Genomic DNA, 27,654 nt, shown 5'->3' with positions numbered 1-27,654 from the left:
TAATTGCTCTTCTGGTAAAAGAGAAATCTGTGAGGTTTCAACTAGGCAGATTCATTGCCCACGTGGTTGTCTGCTTCCCTGATAACAGTCTTTCTTCTCACACTCCTTTCTTGCTGTCTCTGTCCCACATGAGTCTCTTGTCTGTACTTACATGTCTGTATTTATCTATATTCCCTATCTCTAATTTTTGTTTTGAAACATCTATAGAAAGTACCCAAATCACAGTTTATGTACAGCTAATGTACAACTTATTGCAAATCTGCCCAAGATGTAAAACAAAGAACACTGAAGCAAACAGCACTTCCTTTTGGGAACTGGATAGAATCATAAAAATGCATTTTTTAACATGTTCTCCATTGTTTTACTAGCCAGAAATCCAGGAATTAAACTCTAGCTTGTATTAAATACAACAGATGCTCTTTTGTATCAAACATGAAATACATAGAACCAAAACAATGGGCACACCTATCCCCAAATTCAGCACCTTAAACTATTAAGATATATACAGCTACACAGCTGTTACCAAACTTACGCATATCTAACAGTAGTTATTTGCCAAAGCCATGGGTAGCACACTCATAAATGTGGCTGTGAATAATGTGAAATGCAGTTTAACAGCTTCAAAAAGTCAGTCTGGCCTCCTTAATATAGAAAAGTTAGCAAACGGCACTATGTGCCTTTGGTCTGGGATACAAACCATAATGTGTAGATCCTCACTGGTGGGTCCTTGTGACTCAAAAGTCTCTTGATTATCAGCAGCACGTTTATAGTGGACTTTGGTCCCTGCCACATTGTAGACACCAGGATAGCTAATGGCCCAGTTGCCATTGATGACATAGTGGTAATTTCTGTTTCTTAGGGCTGCCAAACAGAAGTAAAGAGAATATAAGAGAGTTATAAAGTTTAGCAAATAAGCACAACATAAAAAACTTTGGCTATATTTATATCTATATCAAAATCTATATTTTGACTACAATAAGCCTTAGAGATTGTAAGCTCTTTTGGGCAGGGCCCTCTTCACCTCTTGTATTGGTTATTTTTTGTGAAGAAGGTAAGCTATAATTCACAACATATGCAAATCAATTATTGTCCTGTTGCAATAATTAATTAATTATTAATACAACACAATTTCAATTTGTAACAATGTGTTCATTATCCTCCCATGCTCCACCTAGGGACTGATTTACTAACCCACGAATCCGACCCGAATTGGAAAAGTTCCGACTTGAAAACGAACATTTTGCGACTTTTTCGTATGTTTTGCGATTTTTTCGGATTCTGTACGAATTTTTCGTTACCAATACGATTTTTGCGTAAAAACGCGAGTTTTTCGTATCCATTACGAAAGTTGCGTAAAAAGTTGCGCATTTTTCATAGCGTTAAAACTTACGCGAAAAATGCGCAACTTTTCGCGTAAGTTTTAACGCTACGCAAAATGCGCAACTTTTTACGCAACTTTCGTAATGGATAGGAAAACTCGCGTTTTTACGCAAAAATCGTATTGGATCCGAAAAATTCGTAAAGAATCCGAAAAAATCGCAAAACATACGAAAAAATCGCAAAGTACCGATCATTACGAAAAAAACGCAATCGGACTCCATTCGACCCGTTCGTGGGTAAGTAAATCAGCCCCCTAGTGTTACATATGAGCATAGCACTCAATAGTAAAAGTCCAGCTTATGACTCTATATTAAGTAGGAGTAACAATAGGTTACCTGAAAGCAGTGCTATTGTGTAGTGCTGGCTCCTACTGAAAGCTCAGACTCAGGCACAATGCACTGAGATGGTGCCTACACACCAATATTACAGCTAAAGAAATACATTTGTTGGGTTAAAGCAGAAGTGTAAGGAGCACTGTGTGACCAGCGCAGTAGAGTGAACAGCCAAGCTTTTTTCTTTTACTATATTGCACAAAAAGAAAAGAATGGAAGAGGATTGCTTGCCTTCATGTACCCCCAGTGAGATTTTCAGCTAATAGTAGCACCAGCCTGAGGTATCGGGTAAGTCATCTTAATCACTGGGGGTGTGCCTAACATTTTGGCACCCCCCAGTGATTCCACCTTTCTTTTAAGACTAAAAAAATTTAAAATAAAAGAGTCAATTATCTGCAATGTAACAATGTAATTTAGAAATAAAAATTATACCAAAAAAATCCCTTTTTACAAGTATTAATAGCAACACGCTTCTGTCTGCGTCATCCTTGCATATATCCAGCAATTCAAGTCTCTTTGATATATACATTAATTGTTTAACAGAATTCCCCTGCAATATTCAGTGTATAAATGTTTACTGCAAGTTTATATGAACTGCCCCTAATGTTACATTAGAAGGGGTTTACACAAGTTCAGTTACCACTTGCAACCAATAAAGTCCCCAAGCCTCTCCAAAAGAACAAAAAATGTTAGCAACCAAGGGACACACAGACACATAAACAAAATAGTTTTATAAGGGTTGTTTATAGTTAAAAAGGCTTAAGGCTCCCATCATTTGGGGAAATCCCCAAGGCCACTTTACATAACCCAAGTCCGAGGGCTCAATACCAGAAGCACCATAAGTCCTGTTTGATATAAACAACTGTACCTAGTAAAGTCTGTTTTGCATTGAGCCTTACTACCACTAAAGTTGATCCTGTATGCACATATGTTGTGGGGCCATATCAGCAAACCCAATGAATGACTAGTATTTCCTGTGTTATTTTGTACAATATGTTGCGTTTATCTTCTGCTAAACTTTCTTTCTTCAGTATAGAACAAACCTCCCACACAGATATATACTACACAAGTTCCAGTACAACACGGTGCCAGAAATGAGGCAATAGCTAAGATTTGCTTTACAAGAATGACACTTTAGCTTATTCCTCATCAGAAACACTCCCTCTTCCATACACAGCAATCAACGCCTAGGAAAACAGAGGACACTGATCTCATTCCAAAGGGGTGAGGACTAGCTTGACAATAAATGATACGAGACAGAGAAACAGTTTCTGTCTCAGCTTTTCTGATTCTTGGGCAAGATCTTACCTGTCTGGTTCGTGAGTCCAACAAACAAATTAATATATGCTGCAAAACATGCCAGAGGGCTTTAAAATACCTCAATTTCAGTTCAGATTATGCACAAGATTGTTAATTCTATTTTCATGAAACCTATCACAGTAACTTTGATTTTAACCTAGCAAAGAGGCACCTATGCATAAAGCACTGAATATGAATAGTTCAACAAGATTTTCTTTGGCTCTTAGTCTTAAGCTGTCTGAGACAGACATGGCAAGCTTGTTAGAATCCATCTGCTGAAATTTATAACTCCCATCATTCTTAGAAATCACTGTCATTCATAACACATTCATAATTTGACACCTGACCCGCGAGCTAAGTGCTTGATATCTACACTGAAGCTGGGGGAGGTGGAGGAGGATGGATAATTGGAAATTTTTAGGAGATCACAAACATGCTTCAATTGTTTGAAATTGGATTGTAAGGAAATTCCTGACAACTGGGGGAGAGCCATCGAGGGTGCTTGGTAGCAAATTCCTAAGATATAGTGTATCTGTATTTTAAGAGTGTAAGCAGCTGTTTAAAATATACAGATATTCTTAGTGGAACTAAAGAAACCCATGGGTCAGATGGATTTGGGTTGACCAATTTCCCCCAGAAGTGGGTCACAGATGGAGGGTGGGCTGTATGTGCTACCAGCCACTCCCTAACCCCTCTGCCCTGTCTCAGTCCCACACTACTGATGCTGCAAATGAGTTGTACCGCTTATTTACATATTCATGCACCCCGTCTGCTTCGGTGATGTCATAGATGGCTGGATCGTGTATATACATCAACGATGTGAAGCTGGCCTGGTTGGCTCGAGTGGGTTACAGATATCTTCGACCAGAGCAGCAATAGTTCAAATGTTTTAGTGTTTTTATTCCTTGTTCTGATCTTACTGTGCACAACCACATGTAAATTTTTTCTCATAACTACCCATAACACCCTCATACAATGCCTTTCCCCTGTTCAGAGTAGCACTCACCCAAATAATTGTTACTTCTGTCAGTCACCTTGATGTTAGTGGCTCCTGTGGGGATCATGGTCACTTCATTGTATCCAAAGAGTCCTAAAAATGATAATTAAGGATTGAGTACCGCCAAAACATTAAAAATGTGAAAAGGGGTTTTCTTGAAGTGAAATTAAGAAAAAGAAAAAAAAAGGGCTAAATGCTGCATATCAGTTGATTGTATGCAAAAAGCTCTAGTTTAACTCTATGGTTCTACTTGATGCAGAAGACATATGTGGTCATTGTAGCCTAAATTAACCAAATATGCCTCTATCTGTGATGTTAAGACTTTTTTTACCTGATCAAGTCAAAACCGATCAGTTTTCAATCTTGTGGGCATTATCTGCCTATTTGTTAGATCCCAGTAGTTCTTTTCTTCTTCAACAGGATCTGGACTTGGCTGTCCATGGGCATGACCAAAAATCATGGAATGGAACAGTGTTGGACTGAGATGCCAGGGGCCCACCAGAAAACCTCAAACCACAGGCCCATTCCCCAAACTATTTTTCCTCCTCTTCTCATTTAACCTATTTGTTCCACTAGTCTATTTTCTTTACATACTATAATCTATTCTTCAATCTCTTTGTTTCCAAGCAAAAAAAGCGAATGGCCATGAAAGACCAGATGGTAAGAGGCAGGAGGGCCAACTGACACCTGGGTCCACCGGGAGTTTTCCTGGTATCCCTGTGGGCCAGTCCGACACTGGAATGGAAGAAGATACAAAGGTACAAAAGCAGATACCGCCTGAGTCTAACAGAGCAGGAAATTGGGGCACAGCACAAAGTCCCAGGCTAAATATTTGCTTCAAGAAATAATAATATCCCTTCTCAATATCACTTCAAGGACAGGTAAATACATTATATTATTTAGTCAGAACAGAGTAAGTAGCCAAGTATGTACAGGTAGTTTGCCACCCTGCCAGAAGGTCAGCATTTGTGCTCCCCAGGTTTAACCACCAAGAAATGATTCTACAACATGTAGCATGCTCATCTAGCAGCTGCAATTCAGAAACAAACAGTGCATGTCCCAAGAGATGAGAAGTTCTTTTCTGTGTAGTAATATTTTTAAACATTGTTAATATATTAGAAAACGATAACAAACAAAAAGAACTCTGTACATAATACAGATTTTTACTGCCAACCATATATTTATACATGAATGCAAGGAATTTGCTTTATTTATTAATTAAATGAACCTGACTTCTCTCAGCTGTTCCAAATATTTCCAAATGAGCATTTTTGGAGATTCTAAGAATATGCACACCAGTCTAATGCAGAAATAGTTCTTACCCATCAGTCACTTTCATTGATTCACACCTACAGTCCTATGTTAATTTGTGCCTGGGCAGCACAGTGCAGAGTGTTATTGTAAAGGCATGGAATAGGAAGGTATTCAACCAGTGTAACAAAAATCCCTAGCCCTTATCATTAGACCGATAACACTAATCCAGAGACTACAACAGTAAGGCTGATGCCACACGTGGTGTAGGGCCGATTTTTTCGGCAAGCGGAAAAACGCTTGCCGAAAATTCAGCCCTACGCCTGCTACTTGTACCTGCACCCGAATGAATGGAATACGCTTGGGTGCAGGCACATGTAGCCGATATACGCATGAAAACGAGAGACTTTGCATTCTCTCGTGTTTTCATGCGTATATCGGCTACATGTGCCTGCACCCGAGCGTATTCCAGCTGACACTTGGCATAGCACATGGTAATGTTAGATTTGTTTGCCTCTGATCATCTTAAAAGTCAGTGGTGAACAGCAGGAGTGACACAGAACTGTAGTAACTGATATAAAATAAATAAAATAAAGCGTTTAAATAGAGTCAAGCAGGATGCCAGTTTCCTATTTTGTGCTGATAATCTTTTTATTCAAGCAAACGCTTTCCCCTTTCTTATTGTATATTACTCTCTCAGCATCTCATTTCCCCACCCACCCTCTGGTAATCTACACTCAGATATGGTGTGAAATGCCAGGGATTTTAGAGATGTATTTGTTGTGTATGTCTATGAAGATTTTCATTCATCCAGGTCATGGTATATCTAGTATAAATAAATTTAAAGCAACTGGACTTGTTTGGTTACCAAACAAGTCCAGTTGCTGTAAATTTATTTATACTAGATATTTGTTGTGTATGTGTGCACCAGTTAGAATACTGATAATTGCCTTCTTCCTGATAGCAGGTACATAAGATATACTGTATGCTAGTAATCTTTATGCCAATCTCTTTTGCAGAGCAAATGTGCCACTTACCAGACGGTGGGTACTTGGTAGTGTATACATTATGGTAATGCCTGCATGAGATGTTTTTCCCACCACAAACTCCACAAATGTCTGTCTTCTCCTCTGATCCCAGGATAAGATCACAGCCAATTTTCTGGCAAAGCAATGAAAACAAGGGTTATGGTGTAAACAGAGCCCCACAATATTTATTTCTACAGAGGTCCGAGCAAGCTTCCTATAGATTAATGCTAATGAAATCACTGATCAAAAGCTGCTAATCATCTTGTGTGGCCTACATGACTGCTGGGCCTATAGCCAACTAGGCTTGGCAAATGTCTCTGTGATCAAGCCCTCTGTTATGAACAACATGCCATTTCTTTCTGCACAACTTTCTTGCATTTTCCACAAAAGCAAAATCCAAATATAAAGGGGTAATTAAACAGACTTATGATATCACAAATTAATCTAATGGAAAACAGATGGGTGGAATTTCCTCGGTTATTTAAAATGGATGAGTAAAACTTACCAGGCACTGCCCATTGATGCATAAGCCATCATAGTCTGAATGGCATGATGTTCCATCTAAAACTCGACCAAAGTTATAATAAAAATTCTGTCCTTCTGCCAAACAGCTGAGCTCACAATCACTTTGACCTTTTTAGGAAACAGGAAAGAAAGTAGGTTTTAGTTCTTTTACAACAAACAAGTGGCTTGGCAAGCTCCTTCTGGAGCTATTCTGATGGAAAACAAACATCTAAACCATATATGACAACAAGGAACATAATTTTCCCCTCTAACTAATTTTACACTTGTTACAGTTGTTTTGTCTTACAATGACTCCGTTATTCCCACAAAAATTACTAAAATAAAAATTGTGAATTTAATGTAATTTCTGAGTTATTGGCCTATGCAGAGGCCCCTGTTGAAATCTGATCAGGGATAGGTCAGGTCTTGATGTGGATGGTTGAAAAAACATTTTGGATGAAGACTATATGAGGCCATGGATGTAGTCCTCTGACAGGTCTATGCAGGCCATGTGTGACCACATCATTTGCCTCCGGAAAACCAGTTCAATTTGCTGCACTTGTATGTCCAATGGTGACCACCATGTCACACCAGGTGCCTTATCCATGACTGATTAAATGGTAGAGAAAGCCATTCAAGTGGGCATGAAGCACCCATAACCCATTCTGTACACATTTATGTTTGAGGTTAGGGAAACAAAGGAGAGTTCATGGGCTTGTAGCTACTGTCAAAAAGAGAGAAATAAAAAGTAGATTGTCCCACACAATCCAATGCTTTGGTGGATCCCACGAATCAATGACTTAACCTATAAATAAACTTCCCAACAGTGGTGTTTTGAACTTTATGGCCTTGCTAAACTGCTAACCAAAAAGTTAACCACATTGTGCACATTACGTCATACCAAGTGTGCTGGGATACAATGTGACCTTGAGGCACTTGGAGAGCAATAAGTGATCAGTCATTGGTTGTGTGGGCCCTGATATTTTGTTTTGCTGGAGGGCACCTGCCAAATAATGGTTTATGGCAATGTTTGTGAGGTAACCATGACAATATTTATTCATTTTTTTCATGCCAGTGCCTTATAAACACAGAAGGCCAGGTCTGGCTACACTAAGTGCTTTTCACACATTCCTTTAAGTTCATAACTTTCTGTAAAAAAAATACAGACAAACGTTTTCTTTAAAAAAAGGTAAGCTTAATAGGACGCTGTATTGATAAATAGCTAGATATGATAATAAAGTACATTTTATTATTATTACAAGTTACTGCTAAAGGAAACTATTATGTAAACCTGACAAATGACATCTTAAGGTAATTATGTATCACAACTAGAACTGCTGTTGTTGGTTCATTACTGTGCTTCAGACAGATTTCATTATAAAGAGACAGCATATTAAACTGTAGCTGAAGCTGAACCAAGAAGGAAAAAAATCAAGGGATATATTGGCTCCCACAATCATATAATTGAAAAAAGCAGAAAATAAGCTATAGGCTGATACAGATGTTCCTTAAAAAACATGTCTACAAAAAGCAGGCAATTGCCTGTCACATTTTTGGGCTGATCCGATAGTTTAGCCAACAGAACTGGATCATCACTAGGGCCAATCCAGGCCTTGAAGATAGGACCGCATTGAGGCAATGTAGTCCTTGACCACTGGGATTTTTAAAGCTGTGGATTGCCCCCTTACATGTACCAATATGATGTTATATGTTTGTGTATGTCTAGGGAGCATATAAGCAGGCCAGGGACTGTAAAAAATCCATACAACTGTAGAAATTTACAACTGTATATTCTATAACCAATTTAGGATTGTAAACCTTGGAAGCCCAGCCACATCCAGGCCTATATGTACATGGATGATGGTATAGATTTCAATCAAAAAGGTACAGATCTGATACACACAGACAGGCACTTTAAATGTATATGATATATAGTGTAACATAGAAAACAGCAGTGCAGTGAATTGAGCCTGGTTTTTAAAATTCTAGTCAGGGCAGAAACACAGTGCAATGAGTTTTATTTATTTATCCCAGAAGGGCCAGTTATACGACATGCTTTATGCATGTCAGAAAAATAAGTGAACAACAAATACCTTATGTATGTTACACTAGAAATATCTGCAATGCAGTGTATTTCATCCTCCACAATATGTTTGCATATTAAAGTGGAGCCCCTGACCTACTAATGTCCATAGACATTTTTGTACGACATAATCATTAGGCCCATAAATAAGTAGCAGGTCTTATAAAATAATTCCAGATTCAGGTTTTGATAAGTACCCAAACTGTGTTAAGATTGTTGGAGTTGAGCTATCCTGACCAAATGACTTAAATGCTGTGACACAAAGAAAAAATTGAAACTTATAGGGATAAAGCTAGAAGAGACACGTTCTCACAGTAAATAACCCAGTGTTCATTATAGATTATTTTACCTTAACTTTTTGGGGTGCGGTTGCAGGGTTATAAAGAATATTCAATGAGGAGTAATAACTAAATAATCATCTTCTCACCAGAGTAGAAAGGAACCCATCTGAAGTAATTTCCCATCAAAGGCTTCTTGTTGTATGCAGAACACTGGAAATGCCTGAAATCTGCAACTCCTGAAGGGCAGTCCTGGGTTAGACAGTTTGATTAGGTTCTGTGTGTGTGAGGATAGACTTTTGTATATTCCATTTTGTCAGATGAAATGGATGATCCTGTACTGCATTTAAAATACATATGAAATAGCACTCACCTGTGTGTTGCATACTTGGTATTGTCTCATTTCGCCTGGGCACATTGGGCTTCCTTGGTCCCTAAGGCGAAAATTACATCCAATATATATATATATGTTATTTACATCAGTTCCTTCCCTAATGGAGTTTACTGTCTAAGTCCCTATCATATTTACACATACTAAGGTCAAATGTATAAGCTCCTACTGCAAGACAATGATCACAATGCTCAACATACAAAAAAAAATACCAAAATACCTTAAAGCTATTGGCAGCTGCAATTTTATAATCTAGCACCTATGTTCATACATAAGCTCTTAAAGGTGTTTGTTGCCAAACATATATTAGATTTCTATACTGAAAAGATAAACCAAAAAATAAACTGCTTCCAATTTAACGTTTTTAACATGAAGGGGGACCAAGCAACAAGGAAAAGGTAATCTAGTGAATTCCAGAAAAGTTTTACCTATGAATTAACATCCCTTTCATTAGAGCTGACAACATAAGGATTTTTTTGTCCTACAAAAATGTTAATAATGCATAAAATAAAATCATCTGTACATATTCTTCCAGAACACCATGTTGGATTAGTGAGGTCTGAGCAAACTACAAATCCCTCAAAGTGGCAGCCCTGCCTCTATGTTTAAATAAAGAAATCATATATTTCAATGCTGGTCTTAGAAAGATGTCAGACACTCTTTTGTTAACGGTTTAACAGCTTAACACATCTGTTATCACAAATTTGATTTCTGACACATGCAGTCTGTGCCTCCAGGTAAAAAGCTCAGGAGGAGGAGAAGTGTAACATCACTTCTGAACTGGAGAAAATATAGCTGTTCAAGCTTGATTTAAAGGGAAAAAACATTCTCATCTTCATAGTCCCCCCCAAATCATGCATATTTCACTATTTTGGTTTAGATCTTTCAGGCCAAAGTTGTGGCATATTCAACATCCCATAGCCCTGAGGCAGTCAGAGAATCTTACCACAGACAAGAGATATGTAGGGAAGCCACAACATACATTACACAGTTTTGCTTCTTGTATGCAGCATATGCATGTAGGCATATGTATGTTACTGTGCACTTCCCATACCATCCAAATACCCCATTTTTCATAAGAGTGCATGTCTTGTTGGATTGGACCATGGCGGATCAGCAGACAGACTAAAATATCCTGATTTTTATGTTAAGAACATTTGGAAGTATAATATTGTCCAGCTACAGGAGTCACAAGCAGCTGTCTGGAAGATGCTCTAGACCAGGGCTGTCCAACTGGCGGCCCCCCTCTGTTTGGCCCCCCACCTGTCTGGCTGCTTTGATGGCTTACCTTTGTGTATTACCTTTAAATGGTATCAGTACTGAGATTAACTGCCCCCCTGCATTGCTCACACCTCAGATTCAGGCTGTAATCCCCCTGTATTGTTTAATCATGTAATCCCCTGTACTGTTCACACCTTTTAATGCCTTCATTGTTTTCCCCCTGCAGTGTTCACACCTCAGGCTCTGGCTGTAATCACCCACATTATTCCCCTGTTCACACCTCAGACATTCCCTCTGACACATCCAGCATTGTGTCACTGTATGCTGCCTGTGTAGCAATAGGGCAGGCATAGTATGGCACACATAGGCAGGGGTGGGCAGGAATAGTATGGCACACATAGGCAGGGGTGGGCAGGAATAGTATGGCACACATAGGCAGGGGGGGCAGGCATAGTATGGCACATATAGGCAGGGGAGGGCAAGCATAGTATGGCACACATAGGCAGGGGAGGGCAAGCATAGTATGGCACACATAGGCAGGGGAGGGCAGGAATAGTATGGCACACATAGGCAAGGGTGGGCAGGAATAGTATGGCACACATAGGCAGGGGGGGCAGCCATAGTATGGCACACATAGGCAGGGGAGGGCAAGCATAGTATGGCACACATAGGAAGGGGAGGGCAAGCATAGTATGGCACACATAGGCAGGGGAGGGCAAGCATAGTATGGCACACATAGGAAGGGGAGGGCAAGCATAGTATGGCACACATAGGCAGGGGAGGGCAGGCAGAGTATGGCACACACAGGAGGGGTAGGGCAAGCAGTACTCTGCCTGCTCTATGCCTCCCCTATGCTGCCTGTGTGTGCCATACTCTGCCTTCCCTATGCTGCCTGTGTGTGCCATACTCTGCCTTTCCTATGCTGCCTGTGTGTGCCATACTCTCCCTGCCCTATGCTGCCTGTGGAAGGTGAACCTGGCAGGGGTTTGTTCCTGGAGTTTGGCATTTGGAAATAGTCATCATATGGTCCCCAAGGGGTGTAATTATATGCTGGGGGGTTGCTGTGCTATCCACAGAAGAGGAGGAGGCATATCGATTTAAGTGTATGACATAATATAATTCTTTCATATATAAATGAAGGGTGATATCCCTTCAGTGAGCACCAACCATTGGGTTTTTGCTGTGTTGCCACCATTAATGTGGGGATGGTCTTAAAAGCTCTTGTGATAGCATGGGTGTAGTTTGAAGTGGGTGTGGTTTAAAAAAAGGGGAGTGGTCAAAACTGGCTTCCATTATCGGCCCTCCACCATGTAGGCAAGAAAATTTCCAGCCCTTGGTACCACAGAAGTTGGACAGCACTGCTCTATACATAGAGCAAACAACATGTAGGTTAAGTGGGTCTTTGAAGAAAACCCCTGCTCCTTTATAAGATATATTTTGCCCTTGCTTGGCTTATATGATTATATTGTATACAAAGCCAATTCCATTTATGTACAAATACATCTTTCCTATTTTATTTAAGTATTATCATCTTTTCATCAGGACCAATAGGAGCATTCTATAATTTAAATCAAAAGCCCTGTTTACCTGATTAGGCATGTCCTGGTGCGTACAGCAGCACCTCCACCACAGGTTCGAGAACATGGTGACCAACTGTGCCACACACTCCACTCATTTCTAGAGCTCAGGGGTGGACTGTGCTCAGGGCCAAATCTGTTGACAAATCCCCACTGAAAGGGGTTCCTCTGTACCTAACAAAAATGTAAATCAAAGTGTTATGCTGGTCAAGTAAGCACACAAGGGATAAGCTCTTTAACTTTAACAATTTCATCTGAAGGCCTAAAGTACCACGTAATGGAAACTATGCATGCACACTCAGCAGGCAGCACAAACATGATCGCTATCAATTTTATGGTTTGTTCATCTCTTTATTTAGTGTATCCAACCCTGGAGGGATAAATGGGGTAAAGGGTTGTAATTAGCTGGGCTAGAAGCACTCACACAACAGCTCAGTGTTTCTGAAAAGGTATTTGCGGTGCCTACTTGAAGAGCCAATCTAGCAATACAGCTCTCAAAAAAACATTTTCTAATGTCAAAATTCGAATTGCTCAACAAGCCTCGTCTGAACGAACAATGTTGAAGAAAGGGCATAACTACAAATAACCAAAAGTAAAGCTGCTTGTAATGTTTTTGATGCATTCAACTTGAGCATGAAAGTAGGCTTTAGAAATTCTGTAATCCTAATGAAATACTTTGAAGAGCAATTAGAGTTAACATATTCTGGAATGAAAGATATTATTGCAAATAAGAAAATGTTGTAATGTTTGCAACTATGTGATTAAAGGCATCCTTATCATTAAATATTAAAAAATTGATAGAGTAGAGGCAATTCACCTTAATACGCTGTAGAATCAAACTTCCCAAGCTATTAAATAGCCTAAGCTAAAGATGGGCAAAAGTGGGTCTCTATGCTGTTTAAGGTGAGTCCTATAGGCCCCACCGATATAATATTAAATGATCACTAAAACAAGGTGCACACACAATTCTAAACCAATATTTTGGTCACAAAGCTGATTCTGGGTCCCTGGGGAAAGAAGATTAAGAGCCACTGTTTTACGGGGTCAGAATGGAACAGAATAAACACTGACTGTGCGAGACACAGAATGCAATGTTAAACACAACTGCAAAATGATGATAATTTCCTGACTTTTTGACAGCCATAAATAATGGTAATAGAAATAAACAACCTAATCACTGCATGTTTATTGGTCTGTAAATCATTTGGGATAATGTCTCCAATTCAAAAAGCTGGCTTAAAAGACTTTAAAGCAAAACTGGGAAAAATGTCTCAGAGTAAAGCAGCAGTGGGTAATTGTTGTAAAACAGTAATAGTAAAGGCACATGATCAGTTCTGAACATTTGTCTCAGTCCTCTCAGGAAAAATGCAGGTTTACAACCACTAACTGGCATAAAGGTCTGTTCAAGACAGACATGTCTGTAAAGGGAATGTGGCATACAAAATGTCCACAGCTGCATTTACCCTGGAAAAGTTACCAGTGTGCCTAGTCATATGGTGATGTCCCAAAATACATATTGAATAGTAAGTGAAGATTGCACACATGAAGATTTTGGCTGGGGAGCTTACCCCATTTATACTGCCAGTGAAACCATACAACTTAATATTGTTTGGGGGGGCGGGGGCACTCCCTTGCTTTTTCAAGATAACAACACAGTCTTCACTATCTATTCTACATGTAGAGGAAATGTGCCCCTACTCACTGTATTTGCTGGCCATACACGTGGCGATCTGACGATGTTTCGTGCGACCATCGGTCGCACAAAACATCGTCAGATCCGCCACACACCATTCAGGGCTGAATCGGCAGGTAAGGAGGTAGAAACAATAGGATTTCTACCTCCTTCTGCCGATTCAGCGCTGAAGGGAGATTTTGGTCAGGCTCCTTCTATGGCACCCGATCAAAATTTTCAAACTGGTCCGATCGGCGAGTCGGCCGATATCAGCAGCTTCCTGCGATATCGGTCGACTCGCCGACATACCATACACGCACTGAATATCGTACGAAATGAGGTTTCGTACGATATTATCGGTGCGTGTGTGGCCACCTTTAGAGATAGCAGGAATTGTAGTTAACAACTAAAAGTCAACAGGCTGAACGCTGTTGTTAGACCTGCACTGTACCAGATATACAAGGACCTGTGTAGAGCCTACTGTATTTTTATTTTATTTGACACACCACTCATCATAGCATCATCATAGCAAGCTTATAATAAATCATAGTAAACAGTTATAAGAAAAAAACAATTATAAGAATCTACTTGCAAATTACAGGAATAGAAAACATTCATAATGCTTATTGTACCTGGCTGGAAGATGGAACAATCTTGAAGATCCAAAGGACACAAGCAGTAGCCAAACAGTGACATATTAACCTAAAAAATAGGGCATGTGTGAAAATCTACAAAGCATGTGGATAATCAATCAATGAAAAGCTGCAGTGCTCATATACAGGTCATCTGTACAGGTTACTAAACAGGAATATGATGTTGCCCACCGCTGTCCACATACATAGTACAATCACTGGCTTAAAAATGGCCACCCATCTCTCTGCACACTCGACCCATTATTGTGTTGTTTTAGTCTGATCACAGTTGGTCTGCCCAGCCCGAAAATCTGATTTGGCCAATAATTGCCTATTGGTCTATATGTGAAATTATCAGCCAGTAAGAAGTGATAGAGGTCATATTTTAATACTAGACAATCCTGTGCTGGCCATAAAAGTGTAGATCAATGCAATTTGGCCATCAGTGGCAATTAGGTTGTCCATGTATAGCCATTTTAAACCAGGAATGAGCAACCTGTGGCTTTCAAGCTAAACTACACCTTCCATCAACCACAGCTTTTTTAACTCTACTTTGGATCTGCAATCTCTACAATTTCACTGCGATTCAAATGCAACTCAATAATGTTAAAAAGAAAACATGGCACAGCTTTGGAAGACTCAATGACTGTCGTATCACAAGCAAGAGATTAAAAATGAAACACTCTCACGCATATGTCAACAAATCTAGAGGAATTAATCACACCTATAAGCTATGATACATCAGTCCAACAAAAATCGTGTCATAGAGAGAGTATATATGGTATGCCAAGGAATGCCTTAGGAAAATAAGTTCAATTCTGATAAATTTGAGTTCTGAGATGCAAGGGGAGGACAAAGTATTGTGCTTTTCTGCAGGAATCACCTCTTCACAGGTGGCCAGAGGAGGGATGTGAGAGGGCAGAGGTGACTGGAAAATTCTGCTTGAGGCAGCAAAATCCCTCTGATCAGCCTTGTCTGAATGTGCCTAAAGCATTCTCCACCCCACCAGCCATACTGCCTTAATAAATAAGGAGCAGCTCACTATACAAAGTAATATTGCTTTAGTCCAAGTCCTCTGGCTGTTGCAAGATGTTTAAAGCTGTAGATCAACAGTTGGGAGAAACAATTAAGGCCACAGTTGCATACTGTCCGCTTCTCTCTGCCTGCATTTTGTAGGCAGGTGGAAAGAAGCGAATCTGCTCTCATCTACAGCTTTGTGTAGCTGTACTGACAGGCACAGCGTCAGCCTGAGTGTAAGCTACGCAGAGCAGAAATCTACCCAAAAATGCCTGCTTTCACGGACAATACACAACGTGTACAAAAATACATTTTTACCCTCAGAACTAGGAAATACTTTACCCCATGACACAGAAATCATTCCGGAACATGAATGCATTCAACACAGTTATCAGGTTGTGAGGAACTGACTTGTAATTACTACAGTGCGTCATGGGTGAGGGGAAGGTAAAGTAATAAAATTGTAGATCTAATACCTCACATGTAATGGTCTAAGCACAAACACATTCCACAATGCTGTATAATAAAATAATGTGCATATCAAACATACAAAATTCATAGAAATACTGAACAATACTGGAGGAAAAGACAGCCCTGCACTTTACAAGTTTTAATGAGAGGATTTAAAGTGAACATTGTCAGGAACACCCTTGAAAATAATTGGTAATAATAGTTCCCTGTAAACTCCAGCACCTCCTACCCTTCAGTTATTATTTTTATAGTGTATTACTAAATGATACTGTGTATAGTGCAAATACTACATTCAAATAATTCATTCTACCATTCAAAATTCAATTCTTGAACCAACAAATGTATTTGGTTGTAATATAGGTGTGTAGGAAGCCATCTCAGTGCATTGTGTCTGAGTCTGAGCTTTCAGAAGGAGCCAGCGCAACAGACTAGAACTGCTTTCAGATAACCTATTGTTTCTTCTGCTCAGTGTATTTGGAAAAGTTATGGCTGGACTTGCATTTTTTTTACTTTTGAGTGCTATTCTCATATCTACCACTAGGTGGACTACAGCATTTTTAGCAATCAAGGTGTCTGGGAGCTGTTATCTTGCTTACTGCCCATTGTTCTGCTGACTGGCAGCTGGGGGGAGAAAGGGAGGGGCTTAACACCCCTACAACTTGCAGCGCAGCAGTAAAGCGTTTCAAAATTAACTATAAAGAATCTATTTGCTCTTTTGAAAAACAGATTTCAGTGCAGGATTCTGCTGGAGTAGCGTTATTAACTGATCCATTTTTTTTTAAAAAAAACATAAATCTCTTGCAGGAATCATTAACAAAAACATCAATTCTTTAAATAAGGTGTCCCTATCATATTTACTGTAGAGATACTAAGAAAACTAGCACTGGTTTTGGAAGTTGGGCCTTATATCATCCTGGGCTGATGACTAACAACTCCAAAAGGCTTTGGAAATAGGTTCTCTCACAGATATTATCAAAGATTACCAGTGCATTCAAACATACGTGCCTGGTACTCATCTGTTTAAAAGAATAACCTTAAAAAATGTAGCACTACTCTGTAAGGCTAAATAGGAACACGTGCACCGAGGGAAGTCCGACAGTCAATACACTGACCTTACTGGGCAAACAGAATGGTCCCTGTGTTCCCTCAACCTCCCTTACATTACGATTATTAAGAAAAAGTAAAGATATTATATTCTTATGACCTATTAGTTGCCAGGAAACTATCTGTTCAATGCAATTTAATTGCTCTTTAGACTTTTCCTTTACAAATGATCAATGAAGATGGGTTGGGAAAAAAGCAGGGAATTGGAACGAATGTGAAAAAAGTTTTCCAGTTTTTCTTGATGTGGCCAAGGCAATTGCCTAAACATCCTTGGAATTCAATTTTATGTCCCTTAGAACATTCAGTGACTACAACCAAAGAAGAAAGAGAACACGACAAAAGTTCCCCTTTGACATAAAACCAATATTTAGCATAAAAAACATAGCAACACGCCACAACCTTACATATCCATATCTACATAACCACAGAGCCGCAGACATAGGAATGAATGAGAATTCCCGCAATTTAGGTCTTCAAAAATGTTATTATGTAACTGATTGTAATGAATTATAATAAGGTGTTCAGCCTATTTGCACTAGTAAGTGTGCAAACAGCAAAGTTTCTATTTTAAATCACGATTCGTGAGGATTTCTGTTTGTTTAACTATTACACATGACAAAGCAGGTTTTTTTATCTTGACATTTCCATCAAACTTATTCACACTTCGGGAGCATTACGTTGCCCTGCGGAGATTACACTTGACAAAAAGGCTATGAATTCTGCCCAGATTCCAAGCAGCTGATGTCCAGTAAATAACAAATTATGTTCTCTGCGATGTTTTATTTCACAACATGACTCAAAATACTCTTTTCTTTTTGCCTTGTCAGCTTGGCTCACTGAATAAAAGAGGAAACGGACATGAAAATACAATTTACATATGCTCTAAATCATATATGTCAAACACAAGGCCCGGGGGCCAAATCCGGCCCACCTGGCTGTTTTATGTGGCCCTTGGTGAGTGTGTCTGACCATCCAGCCTGATCAATTTCCATTTTCCCCACATAGTAACTAAGAATAAGGGGTATATTTATCATGCTGTGTAAAAAGTGGAGTGAAGCATTACCAGTAATGTTGCCCAAAGCATCCAATCAGTAATCAGATTACAACAGTAGCAAAGCATCTATTGGCTGCTATGAGCAACATCACCGGTAATGTCTTACACCACTTTTTACACATTGTGATAAATATACCCCTTAGTATCTTACTAAGTATATTAATAAAAATTTGGCCCGCGACTTAGCCTGTGTTTTAGATTTCGGCCCCCTTATGAGATTGACACCCCTGCTCTAAATAAAAACTGAGCTGTTTTGCAGATATTAAGATGCTGTTCTGCTCTTCTCTCCTGCTGATGGGTTGTGTTGGGTATCATGCCAGCATATAGGGGTTCATTTACTAACACTGGGCAGTAAGCAGGCTACCAATCATGTTCTTGCTTTCAGTGGTTTACAGTCTGAACAAAACAAATCAGTAACTTATTGCTATGGGTCACTGCCGATTTGCAAATCTGACCACTGTTAGTAAATGAGCCCCACTCTTGAGTTGCAAACAAGTGCCTGACCTTTGGCCCTTGGTGTCTTCATGGTAAATATGGACTTGCTGCTTTCTAATTGGAAGGCAATCTGACCCAGCCACTGCAGCATGGGGGAAGAAGAGCACAGTGCATATCCTGGGAGCAGGAGCTAAAACATTATATTTGGAATATTTTGTAGTACTACCTAATTTAGAACATATGGGGAAAAAATTATGTGCCAGAGCTAAAACTAAATATTTAGGGTTGTGTATTTAAAGTTTGTTGGGGAGGGCATACAAGAATAGCGTTTACATTTCAGAAAGGCCTTGTTTTTTAAGAAAGATGCCAGTGGTGCAGAGTCTGTGTATAGTATTGCTGCCATCAGTGGGGGTTACATGAAAATATGAGCATGAACAGAGGAAATCTAGTTGATTGGGTTAAATTAACTTACATCCTTTGAGAGCTGGTGAGAGGTTAAAGGTTCCTTTGTGAGGACTTATTTGGGGCTATAAAACACTCCATATTCCCAGATGTAACCACTTACACATGCCAGTGACATTACGGCTCATTACGGCTGCCCTGAGAAAGAACTGCTGCATTCAGAAGCAAACATGGGATTAAATTAACAAAGGGAGCAAGAACCTCTAGCTCAGGCCAATTACACTAGCAACGCACAAGTCACTTTTTAAAAAGTATCTTTTGCATAATATAAATACCATACTCCCTAACAATGCAATGTATACGTATGACTTTGGTGACAGATATCTGAGATCAGTTATACTGCACTAACTGACCCATAATAAAGGCAAACACAGGGCCAGAGGGTGTCCCACTCATGATCCTGATGGAAGAATCCAGCCCCATTGATCCTTCCTGCTGATAAGTGAGCAGGGGGCCCTAGGTAAAAAGGTCATTCATTTAATGGTCTGTGGCACATTAAACTCCATTACTTCTGGCATAAATCTGTCAAAAGTGATGCCTTTTAACCCCCAGGCATCCAAACAGCAATGAAAAATGATGGTGGGTGTCACTGCAGTCTAAGTTATCAAGGTTTCCGTGAAGGGGCATGATGTCTGTCCAGACCTTCTGCCTGTCATTCCAGGTGCAAGGGTTGCAGGACAGAAAAAAGGCTGCACAGTTTATCAGATATGGCACTTGATGCATAGCTGTGCAAAAGATACAAATTAAGTGATTTGCAACATTAGCAACAGTCATCATGTGCAGAATGGCTTATTGAGCAATTACTGAGTAAAACATCATGAGTTTTCATTTAAAAGGAGTGGGAAAAGTTATGTTCGCTGTACAACATTTCTGTGCTCTCCATACTACTTGTGCAGGTAGCAGACAAAGGCTTCTTGGTGGGTCCTTAAGATTGGGGCCACAGGCTGTGGGACTGGGGTTTATCTAGACTACTTTGTGTACATCTGTGGCCCACAGCTGAGCACAAAAGGGTTAATTCACTAAAGGTCGATAAGTTTTATCTCACACTTTTTTGCGTTAAAATTGACGCAAAAAAAATGCGCGATTCGCTAAAGTATTAACACATGCGTTAAGTTGCATATCGCGTGTGTTAATTTACACGCTACCGCATGAGTTCATTTTAACGCATGTGTTAATTTGCGCCAAAATAACACTAACGCATGATTCGCAAGCACTTAGATGCGCTAAATATTGCATTTGTCTGTGCGAAAATTAACACCTACTTGAGGCAGGCGGTAATTATAGAAAAGTACAGTTAAAATATGGACTTTGCAGTGTTATTTATTCAAGTATGTGTTGGCCCTAGAGTGATGCAGCCTCCAGTTTGCAGGGAAATGGTCATTTTCAGTACAGTAATTTTCCGAAAGTAATGGCATATATGGCTAACATGGCGTGCGTTTTTTCGCACGCGGTGACTATTTGTACGCAGTGCGATGATTAGCGCGCATTCCATCAAATACCGCACGAAAATAGTCTTCGCAACGTAAGCAGCATCGTGTGTAAATTAACGCAAGTATGCTTTTAGTGAATCGTGCGTTAATTCGTGAAAAATTAGACGCAATAAAATTTTTACAGCACGCTATAAATAACGCACGTTTTATCGGCCTTTAGTGAATCAACCCTAAAGTAGCCACTTGCTTGGTATCATTGATTTTGCCACAGTTGCCAATGTTCAGCATGCTACTGTGTTGTCAAAGCAGGTATGCAAGCAGCACCCTGGTGGGCATTTGGAAGAAGTTTTTTAAATAGGATTCCTATTTATTTAAACAAACAAACAAGCAAAAATATTAATTTCTTTTGCTTTTTTTTTGTAATAAGAGATGATAGTATGATGCTTTACATTATAGAAAGACCCCACATCGAGATAAACCCCAGTCCTACTCACACACATTTTGGATAAAAGTCCCATAACTGCATTTACTCTTTTTCTTCTATGATCACTGAAAGCCTTAGGGTGAAGACACACTGAGCTACTAGTAGCAGCTACTTGTTCATGGCTACTGAACACCAGAAAATACCCTGACATAGACAATACTGAGAACTGCTTCTTCTAAAACACACGTAGAGACAATTATCAGTAAATGATCAGCATTGTCTATTTTAGTAGACAAGTAGCTGCTACTAGTAGTTCTGTGTGTCTTCACCCTTTTAACCTGTGGTCCTTCATTTGACTTTAACAACAATTTCTAGCACCTCATGATTCTCAATGACTTTTATTGAATACTGGAAACATAACAACAGGTGGAGAGTCAGCAACTTAAGAGATCTGCTATATCAGACACTAAATACAACTGTAGCCAGGTATGAACAAATACAGATGGAAGCAGCTGCTACTTCCCCCTTTCATTCCAGATTTGCCATGTTCAGCCTATGAAAAAGCTTGATGTGCCCCCTTCCCCACTGGGACACCGGCCCTTTACTGCCAGAGAGGCATTAAGTATATTTGCAAGGCTTTCTCGGCGAGCTGTTGACAGCCACGTTCCATAACTAAAAGGCAGCTGTGCCCTTCTGTCGTAACAAATGCTTGCAATGGCATGGTGTTAGTGTCAGTCTGCAAAGCCATGCAGAAGTGATGTGATAAGTTAACCACTTCAAGACAAAAGGCTCCCTCATCATGCAAGCCTAATTGTGGTGGCTAGTGAAGCAGATGTGTTGTTTCTATATATCGGCACTGCTACAAGGAGAATGCACAGAGGATAGAGGACAGCCTTTTTTGTTAACAACAAACTATTGGTTTTAAGTGGTTGTCACAAGTGCAGCTTCTTACCGTCCCAGTGCTATCGGTAAAACTGCACACCAAGGAGGTAGTGTTAATCAGCCACCCTGAATAGAAGCAGATTAATTTGCTTTATTGGAATTTATGTTTCCAATGCACATACCCGTAGGAGACAGATTCTACTACTAAATGTGGTGTCATTGCATACCCACTAGTCTATATTATTATCCCCCCAGCAGAGTGTCACTCATCTTTATTCAGCTGGGTGACACCAATATACAGCTCCCCTGTTGGACAGATATTTACCATTTGCAGAGCTATGCCAATAATATTGTAACAGTAGAGTGCCCCAAATAAATTCACCTGGCACAAAGCTATCAATGCTCTCTAAACTACCTTATATTTAGCACCCTCAGCACAGGGCCACATATATCTGCCTCAGCTATTCATGTGCCATAAACAAAGGCAAATATTCATCACTATGCCACAGATATGCAACTTAAGAAGCACTGTGCCACTGACATACCCCATGGCCATCATCATGCCACTGATATTTCCTTTGGCTAGAACCAAGTGCTATCAATATTCTCCTTATCCAGCACCATGCCACCTATGTCACCAATATTTCCCTCAGGCAGCACCAATATTCCCTTCAGTTATCATTGTGCCACTGCTATTCCCCTCAGTCACCACCACTGTGCCACTGATGTTCCCCTCAGTTACCACTGTGCCACTGATATTCCCCTCAGTTACCACTGTGCCACTGATATTCCCCTCAGTTACCACTGTGCCACTGATATTCCCCTCAGTTGAGACTGTGCCAATGATATTCCCCTCAGTTGCCACTGTGCCAATGATATCCCCCCCAGTTGCCACTGTGCCAATGATATCCCCCCCAGTTGCCACTGTGCCAATGATATCCCCCTCAGTTACCACTGTGCCAATGATATCCCCCTCAGTTACCACTGTGCCAATGATACCCCCCTCAGTTATCACTGTGCCAATGATATCCCCCTCAGTTACCACTGTGCCAATGATATTCCCCTCAGTTGCCACTGTGCCAATGATATCCCCCCCAGTTGCCACTGTGCCAATGATATCCCCCTCAGTTACCACTGTGCCCATAATACCCCCCTCAGTTATCACTGTGCCAATGATATCCCCCTCAGTTACCACTGTGCCAATGATACCCCCCTCAGTTATCACTGTGCCAATGATATCCCCCTCAGTTACCACTGTGCCAATGATACCCCCCTCAGTTATCACTGTGCCAATGATATCCCCCTCAGTTACCACTGTGCCAATGATACCCCCCTCAGTTATCACTGTGCCAATGATACCCCCCTCAGTTATCACTGTGCCAATGATATCCCCCTCAGTTACCACTGTGCCAATGATACCCCCCTCAGTTATCACTGTGCCAATGATATCCCCCTCAGTTACCACTGTGCCACTGATATTCCTCTCATTTACCACTGTGCCCATAATACCCCCCTCAGTTACCACCGTGCCTATGATATTCTGATTAGTTACCACTGATATTCCACTCGGTTACCACCACGCTAATGATATCCACCTCAGTTGCCTCAATTCCGAAAATATTCTGATCAGTTACCACCATATTCCCCTCAGTCACCCCCATATCAATGATATTCACCTCAGTCATCATCACACCAACCATATTCTGATCAGTTACCATTGTGCCAATGAAATCCCCCTCAGTTACCACTGTGCCAATGATATTGCCCTCAGTTACCACTGTGCCAATGATATTTCCCTCAGTTACCACTGTGCCAATGATATTGCCCTCAGTTACCACTGTGCCAATGATATTGCCCTCAGTTACCACTGTGCCAATGATATTGCCCTCAGTTACCACTGTGCCAATGATATTGCCCTCAGTTACCACTGTGCCAATGATATTGCCCTCAGTTACCACTGTGCCAATGATATTGCCCTCAGTTACCACTGTGCCAATGATATTGCCCTCAGTTACCACTGTGCCAATGATATTGCCCTCAGTTACCACTGTGCCAATGATATTGTCCTCAGTTACCACTGTGCCAATGAAATCCCTCTCAGTTACCACTGTGCCACTGATATCCCCCTCAGTTACCACTGTGCCAATGATACCCCCCTCAGTTACCACTGTGCCAATGATATTTCCCTCAGTCACCATCATGCCAACCATATTCGGATCAGTTACCACTGTGCCACGGATATTCTCCTCAGTTACCGCTGTGCCACGGATATTCCCCTCAGTTACCATCACGCCAACCATATTCGGATCAGTTACCATTGTGCCAATGATACTACCCTCAGTTACCACCACGCCAAATACATTCCCCTCAATGACAGTACACTTACCTGCAAGTCCAAAGCATCCTCCTCCGTTAGTGGTGCAAAGAGTTAATTACATGAAACCAAGGAAGAAAGTGGTGGGAGAAGGGTCAATGAAGGCGAGCAAAGTCTAGGATCCACCAGGAATTAAGCCACAGGTATGGTGACCAGTGGGTCTATGTTCTGTTCCAGCGCTTACTGCACACACAGCCATGGTTAGTAAATACCAGTAGGGGCAGGGTGAGTGGGAGTTGTGCCCTTAGCCCATGCTTTGGCAGCTGCCACTAATCCCCGTACAACTTTGTGTCCCAGGTGAAGCCTCTGCGTGTGTTTCTGTTCCAAGAGAATCAGCGGGCTGGGGGATCTGGCAGTGCAGGAGTCAGCAGGGAGGAGATTAGCAGCTTTTCCCTCCCACCCTGACTCCTCACACACCCTAAGGCTCTGGCTGTTGCACTTGCTGTGAGGGGATGATCCGTACTCCAGCAGGGTAGAGGCGCAGCGCAAACTCCAGCAGCTCGATACCGGCGCAGTGTGCAGCCTCTTCCTGCTAGTACTTAGCCCCCAGCACATGGGTGTAATCAGCCAAAACATGGGCGGAACCTGCACACGGGCCAGGATTAGTGGGACATGTTACTACCTGCCGGGGCCCACAGGTCTTGGGGTTCCGACATTACTTGGTCTATATAGAGTAGAGCCTGCAATGGAACTGACATTTTAAATACCGATACGCTTTTTAATGGAAATGTTGGTATGGTTAATTTAATCGTCTCTGTTTTTTTGAAATAACAAATAAAAAACAAATACAAAAGTATTGTAGAAATGATACCTATATTGGATAACAATAATTGGTGTTTGCCTGACAAAGGGGCCTTGGTATTACAATGTATTTTTATTGTTAGTCAATTTAGGTATCACTTCTTCAATACGTTTATATTAATTTGTTTTTTTAGTTATTCTTGCCACTGGCTAACATACTACCACAGTTTTTGTTTTATATATTGCAAAAAAAATGACATTTTGCTATACCAGGTAAAGCATATTGGTATAGCTGGGGCATTTTTTATTGCAGATTGTGACCAGCGCCATAACTTGGTTGTGCCAGGCCCCCTTCAGATAAATATTTTGAGAAGGCCCAGCGCGACCAGTTCCTTCTACCCAGCCCCCCCCCCCCCTCCCGGTATTTAAGGCAGGAGAGTGGCTGGGGAATAAGGTACAGCAGACCCCGTGGTCCAGCCCCCCTTGCTGACGCCTCATCAAAAAAAGCGGCTCCTAGTAACTATAAGAGCCGCATTTCCAGTTTTTAAAGTGGAAATTCTGCTCTACTAGTGCAGTGAAAGCAATTGCGCTCTCTACACTAGCAATGAAGCCCCCCTGGACCCACTCTGGTACTGTAAAAGTAAGCGTAGGGTGCCAAGGGGGATGGCATCACAGAAGCTGGATTGGGGCCAGAAACACCCCTGATTGGGTGCTTGTCTGCGCCCCATTGAGTACAAACTTATAGAATAGACTGGGTTCCTTTTGTTCCTGCGTTCCCCTGCCGTCAGGGTCGGACTAAGCTGCCGGGACACTGGGAAAAATCCTGATGGGCCCCGTGGCCCAGACCCGACCCTTGCCAGGGAGGACGTTGGGGAGGGGACGTGGCCGGCGGGGCACCTGCAGGGCCCCTGGGGTGGGAGCCCCGGTGGGCCCTGCACCCCCCAGTCTGACCCTGCACCCCAAAGTCTGACCCTGCACCCCCCAGTCTGACCCTGCCTGCCGACCCTGTGCCTCTTGTCAGTACAGCCCCTAAGAAAAAATAGGATGTGTTTCGTCCTGCATTTTTTTGTGGTGGATCTATTATGTGGTCCACTGCAGGGGAACACAGGAAGAATGTACGAGCACTAAGAGCCTTTAAGGGCTATTGCACACTGCATTTTTTTGTGCATTTGATGTATTTGAGACACAGGTTTGAGCACACATTTTGTTTTGTTTTCATTTTCTTGAGCTGCCCTGGGAGTTTGTATTTAGTCAAGGGGCTCTGGGCAGGGTAGTTGCTAGACCCAAGCTGCAGGTTACTCAAACCCTTTTTGTGGTTCATCATCCATGTAGAATCAGCAGATTTTTCTTCCTAACAGTTTTTATATATTGTAAAGAAGACACACACCAGATTTTCTTTTGAATAAGAGATGGTTGGCCACATCTTTATTGATATATAACTTGTCCTTGCTATGCCATAACAAAATAGCCCAATGCCAGCCACCCCAGCCATGAAGGGCATGTAAAGTGAACCACTGTAACCTGTACCCAGTTGAGAAACTTGCTAAGGTGGCAGCAGCCTGCACTAGCTCTCTGCACTAGCTCCAACACTCACAAGCACCGGGGAGCTGGGGGGGCAGCTTCCAAAAGGCCACCCCAGGGTGGCAAGAGCTTCTGGGATGCCTCTGTCTGTACCAAATGGCAAGGATATAATCAGATAACCACCAAGTTATCCATAGTGACATACAATTAACTAAAACTGCAAGTTTACAAACAAAACATGCTGAAATCTGAAATTGTGACTTATATTGTAAAATAACACACAAGGCATGATATGTTTAAACAGCATGCAATATCCACAACCCGCAGGCCAGCATTGCAGTTAATGCTAAGGCTCTCTCTACTTAAATGTCCCCATGTCCTTATAAAACTGACTGCAGTGTGAGCGTGATAGGGGTCTTAGACTGTAAGCTCCTCTAGGGCAGTGAGTGATACAGGATCTCATAAAGTGCTGTGGAGTATGTCAGCACTGTATAAAGTATAATAATAACAGCATATTCATACACACAGGCGGTGAACTGAAACCTAGATGTTTATTTGGGGACTTTCCACAAAGGCAATCTTACCAATATTATTATTGCGTTAAAGCTGTATCATACTAGGTTGAGAGATTAAGCAGATAAACATGTTACATTATAAGCATGAAATAAATAAATCCACAGGAAACAGCTGCTAGCATTTTCAATATATTTAAATAATATTTAAATATTAAAAATTTTAAATCATTTGCTTTAAGGACATCTCTTTCTCTCTTTGAGGTGAGAGAGAGGCCTGTGGTGTTCAAAGGGCTATGGTACAGGTTGGGTTTAGATTGCTACTACTTAGAAGAGATTAAAAAGCTACAAGGCACCAGAGACTAAAGGGTCAAAGGGGCAATCATAAAATTCAGATAATCTGGTCAACATGTTTGTGCAAAGAAGACTTTTAATTTGGTTAAACAGGAGACTTTATTGCTGCAACTTTTTACAGGTGCAAAATAGTAGCTAATAAGTTAATAGTTACCATAGCAACATGACCTATGCACTCCCTAATTTATAGCCTCCTTTAAAACAATACAACTATAAAAAAATATTATA

General features: G+C 41.0%; 1 protein-coding gene across 2 annotated transcripts in view; it reads right to left on the bottom strand.

Moving 5' to 3' along the window:
- The window catches only part of adamtsl5 (ADAMTS like 5), a 36,185-nt gene extending 11,318 nt beyond the window's left edge, over positions 1-24,867 (bottom strand). The window contains exons 1-9 of one of the 2 annotated variants that reach the window (XM_031899217.1): positions 24,311-24,867; positions 14,646-14,715; positions 12,352-12,515; positions 9,526-9,586; positions 9,302-9,404; positions 6,793-6,920; positions 6,297-6,420; positions 4,018-4,101; positions 698-861 (exon numbers count right to left, since the gene is read on the bottom strand). In XM_031899217.1, coding sequence (XP_031755077.1) covers positions 698-861; positions 4,018-4,101; positions 6,297-6,420; positions 6,793-6,920; positions 9,302-9,404; positions 9,526-9,586; positions 12,352-12,515; positions 14,646-14,715; positions 24,311-24,327 — 915 coding nt within the window. In that variant the 5' untranslated portion in view covers positions 24,328-24,867. The remainder of the gene's footprint in view (positions 1-697; positions 862-4,017; positions 4,102-6,296; positions 6,421-6,792; positions 6,921-9,301; positions 9,405-9,525; positions 9,587-12,351; positions 12,516-14,645; positions 14,716-24,310) is intronic. The other variant, XM_002932242.5, reaches the window with a different exon arrangement.
- Between the last annotated feature and the right edge of the window lie 2,787 nt (positions 24,868-27,654).

This window comes from Xenopus tropicalis, chromosome 3 (assembly GCF_000004195.4).
Source record: "Xenopus tropicalis strain Nigerian chromosome 3, UCB_Xtro_10.0, whole genome shotgun sequence".
NCBI classification, from domain to species: Eukaryota; Metazoa; Chordata; class Amphibia; order Anura; family Pipidae; genus Xenopus; species Xenopus tropicalis.
This window is presented reverse-complemented; position numbering and strand designations above follow the sequence as displayed.